At 38.3% G+C, this 16828-nt stretch overlaps 1 protein-coding gene across 4 annotated transcripts in view; it reads left to right on the forward strand.

Moving 5' to 3' along the window:
• Positions 1-1736: 1736 nt before the first annotated feature.
• The window catches only part of IMMP2L (inner mitochondrial membrane peptidase subunit 2), a 483360-nt gene continuing 468268 nt past the window's right edge, over positions 1737-16828 (forward strand). For 2 of the 4 annotated variants that reach the window (XM_030478379.1, XM_030478382.1), the window contains exons 1-2: positions 1737-1962; positions 11145-11282. In XM_030478379.1, the coding sequence (XP_030334239.1) occupies positions 11148-11282 (135 nt within the window). In that variant the 5' untranslated portion in view covers positions 1737-1962; positions 11145-11147. Of the gene's footprint in view, positions 1963-2108; positions 2297-2653; positions 2741-11144; positions 11283-16828 lie in introns of those variants that run through there. The other 2 variants (XM_030478380.2, XM_030478381.1) reach the window with 2 other exon arrangements.

Below are 16828 nucleotides of genomic sequence, written 5' to 3' on the forward strand. Positions count from 1 at the left end.
CAGGGTACGCAACAAAATGACCACACACTAGCTGTATAACATGCACAGTTTATTAAACAAGCACATTAAAGCGATTAGGCACACTAAAGCTAACAAGCACACTAAGCAAATCAGATATATATCTATAAATACATAAGTACAATAAAGCAAAACACAAATATATATATAAGTACAGAGTAAAATCAGCAGTGCATCAAATCATTACTGCATGGAGATAACAGTTTAAGAAGAAATACATCACCAATTACCACCTAATCATCATCCAGCTCACACTTCAAGCTGGGAAGCCCTGTTGCAGCTGATGCCAGGAGACTCAGCTAATCTGGAAAATTCCTACACGGTGCATCCTCCCATAGGTGAGGCTTTGGATTTGGCTATAAGAGGGTCCTGCTTTTACACTCCTAGAAAAGCAACAGGCTTTATGCCAGATCTGTACCTGTTCACTTGTGGGGTCGTGCAGTTTCTTTTGATCTCACTGTTGTCTGTGCCAAGAGTGTTGGCCAGATGCCCCAGTGTGGCCAAGTATGAAAGTCATAGAACAGCTGCATCCTTTTGTTTTCCTGCCTCTTTCCACAAACAGTCACAACGAACATAAACACAATGAACATATATACTCTGTTTTTCGTGAAAATGTTTTAAGCATTAAAAGGCGTAAGTATGCTGAAAGGTTCAGATTTGACAAGAAGCTGGGCATGCTGGGTTTGGAATAGTGTGTAACATGAAATTTTATAGATTATGTACACATAAATCAAGAGCCTTGTACTAAAAAATGGTCTTAGAGTATGATGTCTTCCAATTCAGTTCATTAATAGCTACTCTATGGTATTGTCTTCTAAGATAGCTGATTCCCATCTCAAAACCTGTGCAAAAATAGTGTACCTCCTTTGTAAAAGAACTATCAGAATACAGATAACTATGCATTCATACTTTCATAGCTGAGCTTCAAATATAATTTCAATTTATTTGATTTTATATTCAAACTTAAAAATAACATTTTAAGTTATAAATAACTGACTGCAGAAAGTCAGGCACAGGTGTCACACTGTTTATCACAGTGGCCTGACTAGTAGAAGTATTTCCCATTATCTAGTTAGGCCAGAGGTATATTCTATATGAGCAATAACCTTTAGTGTATTTTTCTGCCATGAATGTGCCTATCAACTCTTGAAGGCACATGAACTACCTGGAAAAAACCTCCTGCTTCAGACTATATTAGCATGTGCATTTGTTAGGGCAGCTGGTAAAAATAAATAAACACTGTAACTGTGAAACTGCAAACCCCAGTGTATCCATTTGTACTAGACAGGAACTATCATCCTCCATTCATGAACACAGGACTGGAAGTATCGTACAGACAGCTCCAAGGTGCAGCAGCTGTGGTTGCCATCAGTCCAGATGAAACCCGGGACGCGCTAGGAAACTCATCAGCTACCACCACCCTGCCTTTTCTGAGTGGATTACAACACATGCAATTTACAGAATGGGCTTATACTGAAACATTATGTAAAAACTCGCAATATTACACATTAATACTCCAACCAGTTCATTTTTATCAAAGTGCCAAAAAATGGCCACAGCAGCAGAGCCCTTGTGTATTTTCATTTCTGTCACCACTGAAAAAAATCACAGCTGCTGCAACCCAACAGCCTCAGGTTTTGGGGGCTCTTACACAACTGCAAATACAGACGCTTAAGAAAGGTCAGACCAAGCACATTACTCTTTGCAAAGGGCCGAGTGGGCTCTGACACAAGCCAACCCAGTCAGGCCGCACCGCCTGCAGAGCGCCGCACCGAGCAGCCCAGAACTAAGCCCTCGGTGCAAGTTCCTGCAGCCGAGCACCCCCACGCCGCGCCGGGAGGTGTGCCGCTGGGCGGCTGGGCCCGCGGCCGGCGCCGCCACCGCCGCTAACACACGTGACCGAGGCCCTTGGCGGCCCGCCCCCCCAGCCGGAGGGAGGACAGGGTAAGCGGGACGGAGACACACGGAGCGGCCGCGGGCGGAGGGAGCGACGGAAGCCGGGCGGGCTCAGAGCGGAGGGCCGGGGCGGGGAGCGGCTGGCTGCGGCGAGCGTCGTGGTGGAGGAAGGAGCGGGACGGGCGTGAGGAGGGGGAGCGTGGAGGGATGTGAGGAGGACACATGCCGCACGCCAGCCGGGCCGCCAGCCCGCGCCAGGCGCCCGGTGCCGCCCCTCTGCTCCGCCCCTGCCTCCGCCCGCCGGCGGCCGTTGGGCGGTTGGCGTCCCCCTGTGGAAGGTCCCCTGGGGCGGGGAGAGCCGAGGAGCGCGGCTTGTCTGCCGGTAAGGGGACCCGGCGACCCCGGAACCCCAGCACCGCTGGCCGCAGCGCCGCCTCCCGCTCGGGACGAGGCGGGGCGGGGTGGCCGCAGGACCCGCCCGGTGGATGACGGTATTCGCAGCCGGGCTGGCGGAACCTCGGCGCACAGGCAGGTGCCTGGCGGTAGCGGGCGCCTGCGGGCGGTAACCCGGTGCTGGTCCGCAGGCTCTCAGCCGCTGGTTTGGTGGTGCAGGCTCCCTCCCTTTCGTTTCCCTCGTTTACGTTACCGAGGTGTTAATTGCCCGTGGGAAGGGACTGGATTAAAAAGTAGTGGCAAAGTTGGTAGTGTGAAGCACTGTTCTATGTGTTCTGACCTTTAGTGCTGGTTAAGGGAGGACCTGGCGGCCACTGCAAGTTGGAAGTGAAGCAGCAGAACAGCTTGCGTAGGAGGGAACAGGGGCTTGAAAGTGAGTTGTGGTTGTGCTCCCCGGTTCGTTTGCGTTTTGTCTGCGACTGGAACTTCTGCTATGCAGTGTTCTTAGTCCTGGACTGGATGCAATTCTTATTTGACATTTTGCTGCTTTATTAAACTTGCATCAGATCTTGTATTTGTCCTGTGAGGACTACAGTTAAAGGCAGTTCTCTAGAGTGGCGTTGCTGTTACCCTACATCCTGGTCATCTGAGAGATAAATTACTATTTTGGTTTATAATGGTATAACTTGCCTCGAAGTGGCTGCTTTTCCATGGCTGGTACTTGTCTTTTTTACTGTTCTTAGTTTAATGCTTCTCTGTGTAAAGGCTGCCGTGCTTGAAGCTGAAGAGTTTCAGCCAGTTCCTAGATACGTCTCTGCAGTGTGCTTAACGTTTTTAAGGAAAATTGATCTTTTTGGAAGTAGTGAAAAGCTTAGATAGAAAAACTGCAGCTGAACACCAAGTAGGCCCTAACCTCGTAATACCTTTTAATTAGCCAGTATTCCATTGTGATTTTTTTTTTTTTTAATTGTATCATTGCTGTTCCTTTAAACTAGAATTAATTGAGTACACTGGGATACCACAAAACAAGAGAGGTGATCTGGGAAAGTTGCTTTATGTCTCTCTAGATAACATTTGTGTATGAGCACATTTTTATTTTCTCTTTCTCCTCAAATACCATATGTTACACACAGTTGTTAATTGCTCACCGAGGAAGAAAATAGAAATTATTTGTCAACAGGCTATGCTTGGAAGACAAAACCTCTCGGGGAATTTCAGGTTAGATGAAGTGATTTTTCAAGAAGACTTCAGAATTAGACTTATTTTTTCCAATGTTAAGCTTTGTAACTGAATCCACATGCATATTGTAAAAAAATTAAGATTTTAAACTAATGTGACTGGGAGGTTTCTAGGAGCCTTCCATTTCTTTTACTTTTAAAATTATGGATTCTTCTGTTTAACTTGTATTTCATTACTGTAATAAATTTGCTCCTGGAATTGATGGGAGGTAACTTTACACATGGTGTAGTGGTATCCATGTCCATGAGAATAATATTTGGATCATGCTGAACAACAATTTTAAGATTCAAGTGGTTTCACAGTCACAGTTGGAATTTTCTGTTGAGATCCTTATAATTTGACCAGTGTGTCACAGATTCCAGCTGTTTCTGGATTACCCATATCCTTATGCTTAAATTTTAGTTGTTTTTTTGTTCTTTGGGCACAAGAAATTTATACAGTGGTTGAAGTTGTCACAAATCCCAGACTCAAAATCAATATGGTGGTGAATGGTTTTCACAGTGTGTGCTAGGTATGCTCTTAGAAAGTCCCGCAGTGACCTCTAATGTTCAAGGATAAAACCCGGGTTCTTGAAAGGAAGCTATTTTTCAGAGGCACAATTTTGCGTACTAGTTTTCACATTTAGTTTATTAACATGACAGAGACAGTAAGTAGTTGGTTCATCAGGTCTTATTGCTAGGTTTCATGGGAATGTTGTGCTGGGGAGTCAGTTCTAATCCCCCCTGTTTTGGGCAAACATGCACAAGGCCTTCCTTCTCTACAGTAGTTGGGAGGGAACTTGTTTTTGTAAAGTACACTGAAAATGGAAAACACCTTTCAAATATTAGATACATTCTATTATTTCTTTTGGAATTATTTATTCATGCCATAACAAATATTGTCAGTTATTATTCTGTTGTTATATACTCAATGCATACTTGAAAGCTTTGTAGCAAAGAAGCTTGTTTTTTGTATTCATTTCTTCTTGTATTAAGTTGATTTTCCATTAGGCTAAAAGAAACTTTCCTGTTCTGTGATTAACTTACTTTTCCTTAATTCAAATGCAGAAATTTCTAGAATAGTTTGTGCCTGACAATATTTGTGTTTTGAGTTGAATGTATTATGCTTGGGCTACTTAATTGAGTGATATATGGATATTTAATATTACATATTTTGGTTAAAAGTTAATATTCTCTCCCCCCCCTTTTTCTTTTTTTTTGCCCAAGTTTGATTCTGAGTAGCCACAACTATCATGACAGTTCCATGGTACTTGAAATGATCCAGAGAGCCAACTAGATAAATGTGCAAATGAATGAAAAATCAAAGGTTACGCAATGATTTACTATAAATATAATGTACAAATTCAGTGAGTTTGGAAGCAACACCTCATTTATGCAGTAAGCTCGAGACCAAAACATAACAGCAGCTGGTAGTTGTTTGTAAAGGGCACTTCAAATCAATTTATAAAATTAACTTGCTTTGCATGCATTGAATCTTTAAGCTGAAAGGCAACACAACTTTCAGTTGCAAGAAGCTAAATGTGTCATGTTGTTCACTGAAGTGTGTTCCAAAATTGATGTAATTTAGTACTTTTCTTTATGTACAATATATATTGACTATTAGTTTCTTTGAAGCTACAGAAATATGCGTAAAAACAATTACTGTATCTTTTATGTTAGAACAGCTGGTACTCTGCCAGTCACCTGTGTGATAGTACTTGAGAACTTTGCATTACTTCTTCAGTTTAAGTGCTCTGAAAATACTTGATTCATAACAATTACTAATTTTTTTTATTTTATTGAAAAGTGGTTGTATTGCTGTTCCTTTTATTGACTGCTTGTGTGCATAAAATGGAATCCTGAATAACTTGTCAGAACTGAAGGGTGGCTGATTACTCTCCATTGTGAAATAGTTGTTACTTTAATTACTGAGGATAACTTTCATCTACAGTTGCATTTTCTTCCATTTTTGCTTTATGTTCGAAGAGTGAAATGTTTTGTTTGGAAATACAAGATTGTCCATGAGGGTAAAATTTGTGTCCTTGAGACACAAAATGAATTTGTAAGAATAAACAATATGAATTTCTTTCCAGTTACAACCAACATCTGGACTCATCCTTTGCATATGAGGCAGATCCCAGTGATGGGATGTAGTAATATTAGATTAAAAGAATCAGTTCCACATTAAACTGATTTTGTTCCCAGTAATAATTCTGTGACAGATTAGGTTGCTGGTTGTTGTGGTTTAAGCTTTTTGTTTTGATGTGGTTTGTAAGCTGAAAGTTCATTATGTTGCTCTGGTTTTGTCTGCTTCTGGGAACTTCTGTGTATGTTATGGCTCTGAGAAGATGACAAAACCGAATTTTTATTGTTGCTTTACTGTATACTGGAAAAAAATCTGCATATTTCATAGTGATGGGAGATATTACATGGAAATTGTGATTGCTTTAATTCAAACACAGACATGAGAAATGGTATATAATGGAGTTGAGGCTAAAAAAATCTGCTGCTTTGTATTTGGAACAAGCAAACATCTAGGTATTGGGACAAAGTGACTAGCCTAGGAGAAACAGAACAGCAGAGCATTACAGTCCATGTGTAGTTACTAAAACTGCTGATTAGGTTAGGATTTTCTGCTTCAATAATACAACAGTCGTTTCCATGATGCATGACATTTCCAAACTCACAACAGAGTAGTGTTCCTTAATGACTGTGTGCCAGGGGGATACAGGGAGATTAATATGGTGGAAGAACACTGTGAGAAAAACCTAAGTGTAGAGTATGAATACATGAACGGAATAGAAATATCACCACTGTGATGAAATAGTACCAGGATGGAGTTGTCTTTATGGAAGGATAAATGAGAGCTCCTTCTGGAACTAGACTTTTTTTTTAAATGAAAACTTAAATGGACTGATGTATTTTGATTATTTTGAACTGAAAACTAACATAGGCCAATGTATTTTGATTCTTCTGTGGCATTTATCACCATCATAACTGTGCTTCAGCTAGTACCTGGATAAAGTTGTGTGCACTAAATTAGCCTACTAAAAAGTCTGCATACTTGTACCCTTGCAAAAACCACTGTACTGTAAAAGTTCTTGAAATGTACGACTAAGTGGGAAGTGAGGGTCAGTCTGCATGGCAGTAGTTCACTTTGGCCTTGTGTCGTGAAATTTGTAGAAGAGGCACGTGTTAAAAAGATCACACAGATTCTGATACCGAGCAGCATCCTCTTCATCACGGATGTTAGATGAGGTATAACCTTGTCTTCAAGTTGTACCAGTCTTACTTAAAACAAAAGCTTTTGTGCTCAATTTTATGTTTCATAGATTGCAATGGAATTGGGTTTGGTATTTTCTGTTATGAAAATCTTCCTTGTTTTCAGACCATATATTCCAGAATTCTAGTGTGATGTCATTGATTTATAGAAAAATGCATATTATGATTGACAGAGAAGTTGATTATTTCAGTGAATTATGGAACTGTATATAGTGTAGTTAGTAATTTTTGAACTAGATCTAATGGGTTCACGCTAACATGGCAGTCTTGGCTGGGTAGTTGTTTTGCATATAGGTTATAATTCCCTCCTTCCTGTTCCCTCACATGCCTTCATGTAGAAGCACATCAGGGGCCATTTTATTTCCTTTGTGGATGACTGCTAATGCCTTGTTTTTACAGCTATATTTCCTATCATGCTTCTATGGGTAATTTTTAAGTACCTAGATTTGTAAATATATTGTAACCTGGGGCTTTCTGAATGTTACTTGATGATTTTTCTGCAGGCTGTTTGATAAACAGTGTCTTCTAATGTGCAGGCAAGTGTAAGAAAAAATAAACATTTTATACATAGAGAGCTATCTAAATAGCATCTCTGCTCCATATGTTGTAGTACCCACGAGAGGCTCATTATAATCCCTGGACCTTTTGTGCACCAAATACTTCAGTCCAGATAATGCTGTGCTCCATCTGCCTTAATCTCTGAGCTGCACAATGTGAAATTCTTAATGCTTTGACCTGTTATATGCTAGCATTTTTGATCTTGGATTTTTCTTGTCTATGTTGCCATTTCAAACAAGTTTTCAAGGTTGCTGCTTTGAAGTTTGTCAGTTCTACTGAATTATTGTGTTTTGTGGTTTGTTTTTTTTCTTTCTCCTAAACCAAGTGTAATTTACAAATGCTGAAAAGTGTCTGCATCTCCAAATTATTTTTTCTATGTTTTATGTGGTAGATTTTGTTGCACTATCTTTTAAGTGTTGTGATTTGTTGGTTTTATTCAAGGTGTTCCCTGACTGAGCAGAGATCCATAAATATGTGTTGGTGAAATGATTTAACACACACACACACACACACCCCCCCCCCAGGTGAAGAATCCTTTATTTGCTTCACTGACATGTGTTTAAACCTGCTGTCAGCATAAACCAGGCACCACACTGGATTTCAGATTTTCACTCTGGAAACATGATGCTTTTAAAATCTACAGATACCTTAGAAATCCTTTGAATTTTACATACTAGAAAGCTTCTCACAGTATCATTAAACATTGGTAATTCAGAGATCTCTTTTTTAGAAAGCATTTGGACCAACTGTTACTGATTTATTACTTGGATGAATTTACAATTTTAAAATAGTCTATATCATGACCATCTTTTTATGCTTATATGCAAGGAGCAGGCCTGCTCAGTTTGTGTCCTGGGGAAAAGCTGTCCTTTACTGTGGGAGGTGGGGAACCAGGAAACTTCCAGAATGTAGTGTGTGACTGGAACTGATTCATCTTGGTGTGGATGGAAAATAAAACCAGTGGTTTGATCAGTTGCCTAGTAGAGGGAGGAAGGAAAGAAAGAACAAAAATTGAGGCCTCTAGAGAAGTCAGCACAACAGCAGTTGTTGTCTTTGGTGGCTTTGCAAATTGATTGCTTGTAGGGGTGCTGCTGGTGGTTTTTTCCCCTCATCTTTATTGATACTGTGCCTTGTAATATTACATGTGTCCAAGACCATAGAAGTAGGACCTGAACTCCCAGCTTTCTTCACAGCTGCTTAACGTTCCTGGTGTTGCCTTGGCTGAGTGATGTACTGACAATGTAGGATTTTGTCTTAACTGTTTTAACCTGGCTGCTAGATTCTGTGTCACTATTAATTAGCTTGTAGTTTCAGGAGCATATGGTTGGTCTCCTATGGGTTGTCTGACCAATTACTTCAGATACTAGATTTTTTTTGTAGATACCAGCATGGGGCTCTTTCAAGAAGTTTATAACAAGATCTGTCAATGAATTTAGTAGAAGGGATGGGGTGAACATTCATGCTTCAATACTAATGAAACATAGGTTTGACTATGAGGAATTTAAAGAGTTAGTAAATTCATCAGATTTCTTAAAAGTTTCAAAAATATCTCCTAAATCAGTCATATTTTGATACCTCTGTCAGGCAGTGTCTTTCAGCTCAAAGAGTGACTGTAGAGAACATGGTGGATATGCTTGTGGGCAAGGTCTCAAAATTGTGTTTTCAGGCTGACATTGCTGTCAAAGTGGAGGAGGTCTGAGGTATGCCAGACCTCCTAGCAGAGTAGGATTCCAGCCAGAAAACTCAAGAGGCAACATTCAGAATCAGTAGGTTGAGAGAAATGGTGTTGAGGTGTATGAAATGGTATAGTTTGTTAAACAGTAGACAAACCCCTGAGTTTTAGGGGTTCTCTTTTTATGTGGAATCATTCTAAGGGTAGATCTGTGCTGACTGAGGCAATAGTTTCTTTCTGTGGATTGATACCAATAATGAGTTTTTAAATGATAAGCTGAAAGTAAAGCATTTTAACATTTGTCTTGAACTGATGAGGTTTTTGTTCTGTTCCACAACCTATTTCAAATTCTCTGTGAAAGCTGCTGACGCAAACTGAAAATGTTTCATGAGATGTGCAGAAAGAAAATATAATTGAATTACAAGTGTTAAGTACACTTTTTACTAGTTAAACTTGTGTTATGAGCAGGAGTTATAGATGATGGTGAAGCATTTCCACTTAACCCACGCCCCACTCCCAAAAAAAAACCAAACCAAAAAAAAAAACCCCAAAAAAACCCAAACAAAAAAATTAAAACCTTGTCAAGGTGAATGTCAGAAATAATAGTAAGGTTGTTCCTGTCTTTTAGAAGACAGATCTTGTCATTGCAAGGCTGTTAATATCTATAGAGAATTTTATTGAAGAATATGCTGATGGCTTACTTTGTAGAACTAGGTTTCCTCTCTTCAGCGTAATGCTTTATGGAATTAAGAAGTCATATCTGTGACAGAATTACTTCTTTCAGTGCTGTTGCATCAGTGTGATATGAATTTGTGTTTTGCATACAAATTGTTCGTTGCTTCCATATTGCTGAAAATGCAACAAAGAAAAATTATTATATTGTGAAATTTTAAATACTCTGTTTGTAAGAGGATTGAATGAATCTGCATGTATTTATGTTTTCCATTATTTTGTTTGAAAAATAGTGCTGTGTTCTTTAATCACACTGAAAGACTCAGAAGTTCAGGGCACAGTCTGTTTTCTCCTATTACTGTCTCTCAGAGTTAAGATGGGATAGAGGGAGCAGAGACTCCACAAACTGATCTTGTATGGGGTCTACCAGGGAGTCATTAGGTGGAAACAACAGTTTAAATTGGATTTGCCAGTAGGTGAAGGGCAGCATTTCTTACAATGAAACTGCAGTTACATGAAATAGTCTGTACCTTTTGCAGCAGTACCTGGATATTCAGCTTGTTTTTCAGAGGTATAACTAATAAGATCAAACAACTTGTGTTTCAGAGTAGTCTGTAGGTATTTTTCAAGGATATTCAGTGTTTCAGGGCTAAATTAATAGATGGGAAATAGCACAAAAAAATGGTGAGTTGGAGTGGAATAGTCCCATGTGTCATTACTTAGCTGCCCAGCCTGACAATATACTTTTAACTTTCTGATGGAGTAGTGAACAGGGAGTTCTGTGTGTCCCTATGGTATATGTGGCAATTTGAACTTGGTTTTAGATGTTTGCAGTTACCGCAAGTGTAGAAATGATGTGTTTGTGCATTTTTATGCATGATGATATTGAACAAAGAAATGATGATGTGTTGCAAATAGTCAGCTAGTCTGCTTTTCCTTACATAACACAATACATATTTGTGGGTCACTAATTACTAATTACCAGTATATGGAAAGAAAATTATTTATAAGATACTGAATGCTCTGTAATTGGGTATTTCAATCTAGTTGATTTTTAATCCCCTGACCCCCGAAACGCATAGTTAGATTTTGTCTGGTTATATCAGTTCGCTTCTTGCTTAGCTGAACTGTTATCACTGAGTCATTTTTATCAAGTACTTCTGCTAGCACAGGATCACAAGAAATGGCCAAATTAGCTAAAGGGTAAATGTCAAGTATCGAGAAAATCTGATGAAGATTTCTGGTCTGTTTCATTTTTATGTGCAAATTCATTCCCTTCCTTCCCCACCCCCACCCCCCATGTATATTGGGAGAACGTAACAGTTAATATAATTAATTTATTCTTAATTGCTCCGTGTTGGATTGCTACAATGTTGTTACTCAAAATTCGTTTTATAGCAATTTTTTTTTTTTTTTTTTTCATTTGTATTTTTCAGATTATGGCACAGACTCAAGGGTTGGGGAAGAGATACATTAAAGCCTTTTTTAAAGGTTTCTTTGTTGCTGTTCCCATAACGGTGACTTTCCTGGATAGAGTTGCCTGCGTAGCAAGGGTGGAAGGAGCATCAATGCAGGTATTGCTGGAAATGTCTTTTGTCTGTCCGGAAATTAAAAAATGACTCTCTGCTGATAACAGCAAAGTGGAAATCTTTTTCTCCATTGTTATTAAATGACCACATTGTATTATGGAAAAGTTTAATTTTGACTTTGTTAAACGAATACTTTCATGATGTGAAAAGGTTTTGAGAACAAAACTTGCCAAAATTCTGTCTCAGTAAAAGGAAAATATATCTATAAGTAGTGATAAAGATTTTTTTGTTTGTTTTGGTTTTTTTTGTGTCTTCCTAGTCATTTAGCATTCATTTAGTAATTGTAAGGCAAAACTGGTTCTTGATATGTTGCTCTTATTAATGAACAATTATGGCACCATTTCAGTAAAGAATACTGAAAATGACATGAACCTAATATTAACACCTGTGCTTTATCAGGACATCAGTATCCATTCACTGTTTTTACTTTGATTATTCTGAATGTTTATAGAGTGTAAGAAAATAAATATAAATAGGCTGCGTAACATTTCAAAGATAAATACTCATTATAGTAAACAGCTACTTTGCTTCCTCTGTTATTTGGACTTGAAAAATATATATTGTGATGCAGTTAGCCAATTTTTGTGGTGTTACTTTGCATCTTAAATCATATGCATTGTGTATTTCTTGCATCACCACTGATAGCTCTAACTAATTTTGTTCCAATGTTGCAACATTCCAATTAGCAGAGACTAAGGATTTGAGTCTTGGATGCCAAGCCCTCTTTTTTGATTATTTAGGTAATCTCAGAACCTTAAAGAGAGGCTTCACAGCAGTCAAGACCAGCTGCTGGAGTTTGAATTGTGCAGCATTTACACAGACAAAACTTGGGCCAGAACATGGGCTTGGCTGAGGTGTGTTTAATGCTGTAAAAAGCATGTGGTGGGGAAGAGGGAATGGCAAGGTGGCTTTGTGCCTTTTGTGGCAGTCTGTAATCTGGTGTTTAACCTCTGTCAAGAAACCTCAGCTGGTCTAGAAGGCAGCTCTCACCTCAACAGGGACAAAAGTAAAATCACTGTACTCAGTAATTCCACAATCCAAGACCAGAAATTAGTTGTAACATAAAGTTACCTTTCCCCTCTTCATGAATGTTATTCTGAATATCACTGATGACCAATCAAAGGTAGGAGAATTTCAGGGTTTACAGTTGCAGAGCCGGAAACTTGCTCTGGAAAGGAGGAGAGGAGTGGGAAACTGGGGAAAATAGTTTCATACTCTTTTTTACTGTCTTCAGACAGGAGAAACCGAAATACATATCAGCATCTAGATAGTACAAAATCAGCTAGACAGGTACAACTTCTCCATTCTCTCTCTCACCCTTTTTTGCCTCTGTTGGGATCTAGAGCCACGTGCAGTACTGAAGATGCAGATGCATCTTGGATTTTATGTTTGTCTGGGGTTTTTTGTTTTTTGTGTGTGTGTGTTTTGTTTGTTTTGTGTGTGTGTGTGTTTGTTTTCTACTAGTGAGCATGACCTGAGCATTTAATTTTTGAGGGGTTGTTTTTTTTAGTGTGCCCCATTGCCTTTTGTTGTTTGGTCTTTTCCATCTCTGAAATGGTGTTGTGTTGTCATCCATTCTTGTTTGGCTAGTTTTACCTTAGTAGCTGGAAAGAAATTTTCTAGATTTTCCTACTCCACAAGTCTGTTAAGCTCCTCTGGTCAAGACCTCAGTTTTAGGTTTCCTTTGAAGTCTAAGTCTCAAGTGTTACGGAGTGCTCTGGTACTGTTCTGGGGTGTTGCATCTGTACTCACTTGAAGGGCATATAGTTAAATGTTGTTTATCCATGGAAGATTTGCAAAACACTGGAGTTATTTGATCAGAGTTACTCAACCTGACAAAGAAGGATATGCACTCTCTGTAGTGGCTAGGGAAAGCAATACATAGTCACTGAGTGATTAAAATCTAAGCTTTTCCTTTGATGTGTTTGTTGACTAAACATTCCTTCTGTTGATTGAAGTATGGCTAGCTTGAAAGCTGACATTTCTAACTTCACTGACATCTCAGTGTCTGTAAAATTCTCTCTCTGGTTTTATTTTGGACTGCAGTACTGAAATAGAAGTTTGTTTTAAACTTCTATGAATATAGATATTTTTCAGACTGCAAAAAAACCTCCTTCCTAGTGCTTTTAATAAGATACTGGTATCCTTGCCAAGGATAGATAGGATTAGACACCTAACTAAGTCTGTCAGGGACATAATTATAAGGAATATATCCCTCTCTTGCAGAATAGCTTGAAGAAGTACTGGTCATGTTGCAATTCCATTTATTTACTCTCTTCTTTGGAGTGATCTATGTTGAACGTATCTGAAAGCTGCGGGTATGAGGAAGAGTGAAGTTCAGTCAGCATGTAGTCATACGTCCATCAATTGCCTGCTTCCAGTGATATCTTATTGTCTCAATTTGAAGATATCATGGTATGATTCCCAAGAATTTGTTTGTAATAGACCTCTAAAATGTCTAGCTGGCTTTGTGTGCTCATCATTTTGGCTCCTGCTGAGCCTGAAATTAAAAGTTCTGACAAGAAGCAAGGAATAAATCTCTGTCATGCTCCCTCTCCTACTCTTGTTCTTTCTTGTGTGCTTGCTCTCCTCCCTCACTTTCTCCTTTTGTTTTGGACCAGCCTTATTGCTGCTTCATAGTTACTGACGATAGTAATACTTTTTGAGACCCTGGCAAGCACACTGAATAAAGGTTCTAATGAGAATACAAATTTTCTGATTTATTCCCAATCAATTAAGACAGACTTCATGCATTTCATTGTCTCAAGCTGATCATGTGTTTCTACAGTGCCACCTGTCATAATTCTTTCACTTGTGCTGACTCTAACCTATAAGGAATAACAGTGAGCTATTGCAGTTTATAATTTGAACAATTTTTAATTTTCATTGCCTTTCTCCCCCCTCCTCACCCCCCCGTTTTGTGGTGTTGGGTTTTTTTTGGTGGTTTTTTTTTTTTTTGTTTTTTCCTTATTTGTTTGGTTTTGTTTTGGGTTTGATTTTTTTCTTTTTCTTTTTTTTTTTTTTTTTTTTTTTAAAGCCCTACACGAGATGGCTTTGTTTCTTAGGATTTTACAGATTATTGTGCTCATCTAGCATTTTGTTACTAGTGGGTTTCAAGTGAGTTGTAATCTGTTTTTAACACTGAATGGAAATGACACAAATAACTGGTAGTACAATTTCTTAATTGGCTGTTGTGGATTTTTTGTGATTCCTCTTGTATTGCTGGATGTAGACTTTAAAATATATGTCATATGGACATCTTGATATCCATTTATGTTTTTCTTTTCTATTGAGTTTCATTGCTTCTCTGGTATTACGATCTCTTTTTACGCAATGGTATGGAAAAGAGAACCCTCCCAATGGATATCTAAATTTGTAAACTCATTAAATCAAATGGACTGTTTTCAAGTGAGATAGAAGATGACAGCATTAAGTGCAACTTTGTTTGCAAGTTCTATTGCAAACAATTTAATGCCAAGGATTATAGCAAGTAGCTTGACCAGCGATCTTTGACAAAGCACGCTTGTCACAGTAGCAAACATTATTGAACGTTCTATTCCATTATGCATAATAGCAGTTGTAATTATTCTGTGGCAGTTTCTCCTGACTTTATTATTAGGATTACTGTACCTAAGCCTGCGTGCTCATGTGGATGTTCTTTCTGCTCTCCAAGCTATAAGCAAATAGGTTGTGACCTTCTGGTATTCACTAGCAGCATAACAACTATCAAGTTAATCATTATTTATAGTAAAAGGGTATGCTTTTACCCTTCTGCTTATGGAACCTCATGTCCTGTGAGGCTTCATCATATGGCTCAGGATCTCAATTTGCATGCTTTTAGTGTTAGATTAGTTAGTAATTGGAAAGAGTGAATATTTTGTGACTTCTACACCACAGTTCTAAATTAAGAACTGTGTCTCATTTGTATCAGGCTATTATGCCAAGAACTTGGGCAAACAAGTTATAATGTTGCAAGCTAGAGGGAGGAAGAAGCCCCTGTATTTTTTTGTTTCTTATAAAAATAAAGAGCCATTGTGAGCCTGTTTGTTGAATGCTCTTACAGAAGCTTTATTTTTGTTTTACCATTCCAGAGACCTTACTACTGGTAAAAATGCCATGGGGACTAAGTTGTCTCTGAACATACAGCATTAAATACTTTCTATACTTCTTGTTGTGGAATCACAATTTACGTTATTTACATTAGAGAAAGACTTGCTGATGTAAAATGAAAGTTGTCTTGTTCTAGTTTTCCTTACACTTCTACCAAAATAGTATTTTTGTCTGGGTATTTTGAATATGTCATGTTGTTTTGTAGGAAAGAAAAAAAATACTCTAAATTGCCATATTTCTCTGAAACATAATTCTGATGTGTAATGAGTTGGAGATCCGCTCTGTATGTCAAAACCACATGATCAATGTATTCTTAAAAATAACAAGCAATATGGTAATAAATTTAGAGTGTTTTAAATTAAAAAGATTATGCAATATCTAGAAGTATTTAAACTCTAAATAATTTCCTTTGTTTAAATACAGAAAACAGTATGAGTCAACGGGAAAATGCAATGAGGGCAATACTGTAACTACCTGGTGTATTTTTCTGTAAGATGAAGTTGAAGTTGGTACAGATTTAGTTGAGAGGAAATGTGTGTGAACACTCATGTAAATCCCTTCTAAGTATCAGCTGCAAAATATGTTATCTTTTGGAGCAGTGGATTTAGAATTTCCATTTGTTTTGACCACCTCTTTCTGCCCTTTAAGTACTCAAGCTGCTTTGAGTACCAAGCAGTTTGCTTTGTGAGAATATACCATATGTATGATTCCTGCTTTCTGAGATCAACCTCTTTGCCTTGTATTTAGTATCATTGTTAGCTTCTGGTCCATATGCACCTGCATTTGGTAAAATGAGTGTAACCGCAAATTGTTTCTGAATTTGTGTGTAAATAATTTGTAAGTAAAGATACTGTCCTTTGGTGGGAGATGCTGTGAAGGTGGAAAATAATTTGGGAAAATCCTGATTAAAAAATAATAATCAAATGTTTGGTAATTAGCTTCTGATTTTCATTTTTCTGGCTCTTGCAATGCATAGACACAAGTAGATAAAATAACAATGAGTGTTAATATATTTATAGCTTAGACTTGGACCATATTTCTGAATGTTAAGATGATCTGCTTTGATCAGACTTACTTGACTAGAAATTTGCCCTTTAGTCCATAACTAGCCTTTTTTGCTCTTCAACTAAATATATTATGTATCCTGTTACGCAAGGCCCACGTTTACTGGTAGTGTCAGTATATGCTGCAGGGTTTGGTTTTTCCCTTTGCAAAGGGTGCTGAGATTAGTATTGTTACAAGTACGTGTTTCACTTTTAGTTTGTTGAGCTTGTATAAGCAGTGAGATGTCAATGGAAAACTTGCTTTTTCTGGGAATCAGTGGGTTTGGTTTTCCTTTGGTTTTAATATTAAACGATATGCAGTAAGGACAATCACTTCTTTTCATCAGGCTTGTCATAAGTATGTATCCTGTGTAACTT

This window comes from Strigops habroptila, chromosome 3, assembly GCF_004027225.2.
Source record: "Strigops habroptila isolate Jane chromosome 3, bStrHab1.2.pri, whole genome shotgun sequence".
In the NCBI taxonomy this organism is placed as follows: Eukaryota; Metazoa; Chordata; class Aves; order Psittaciformes; family Psittacidae; genus Strigops; species Strigops habroptila.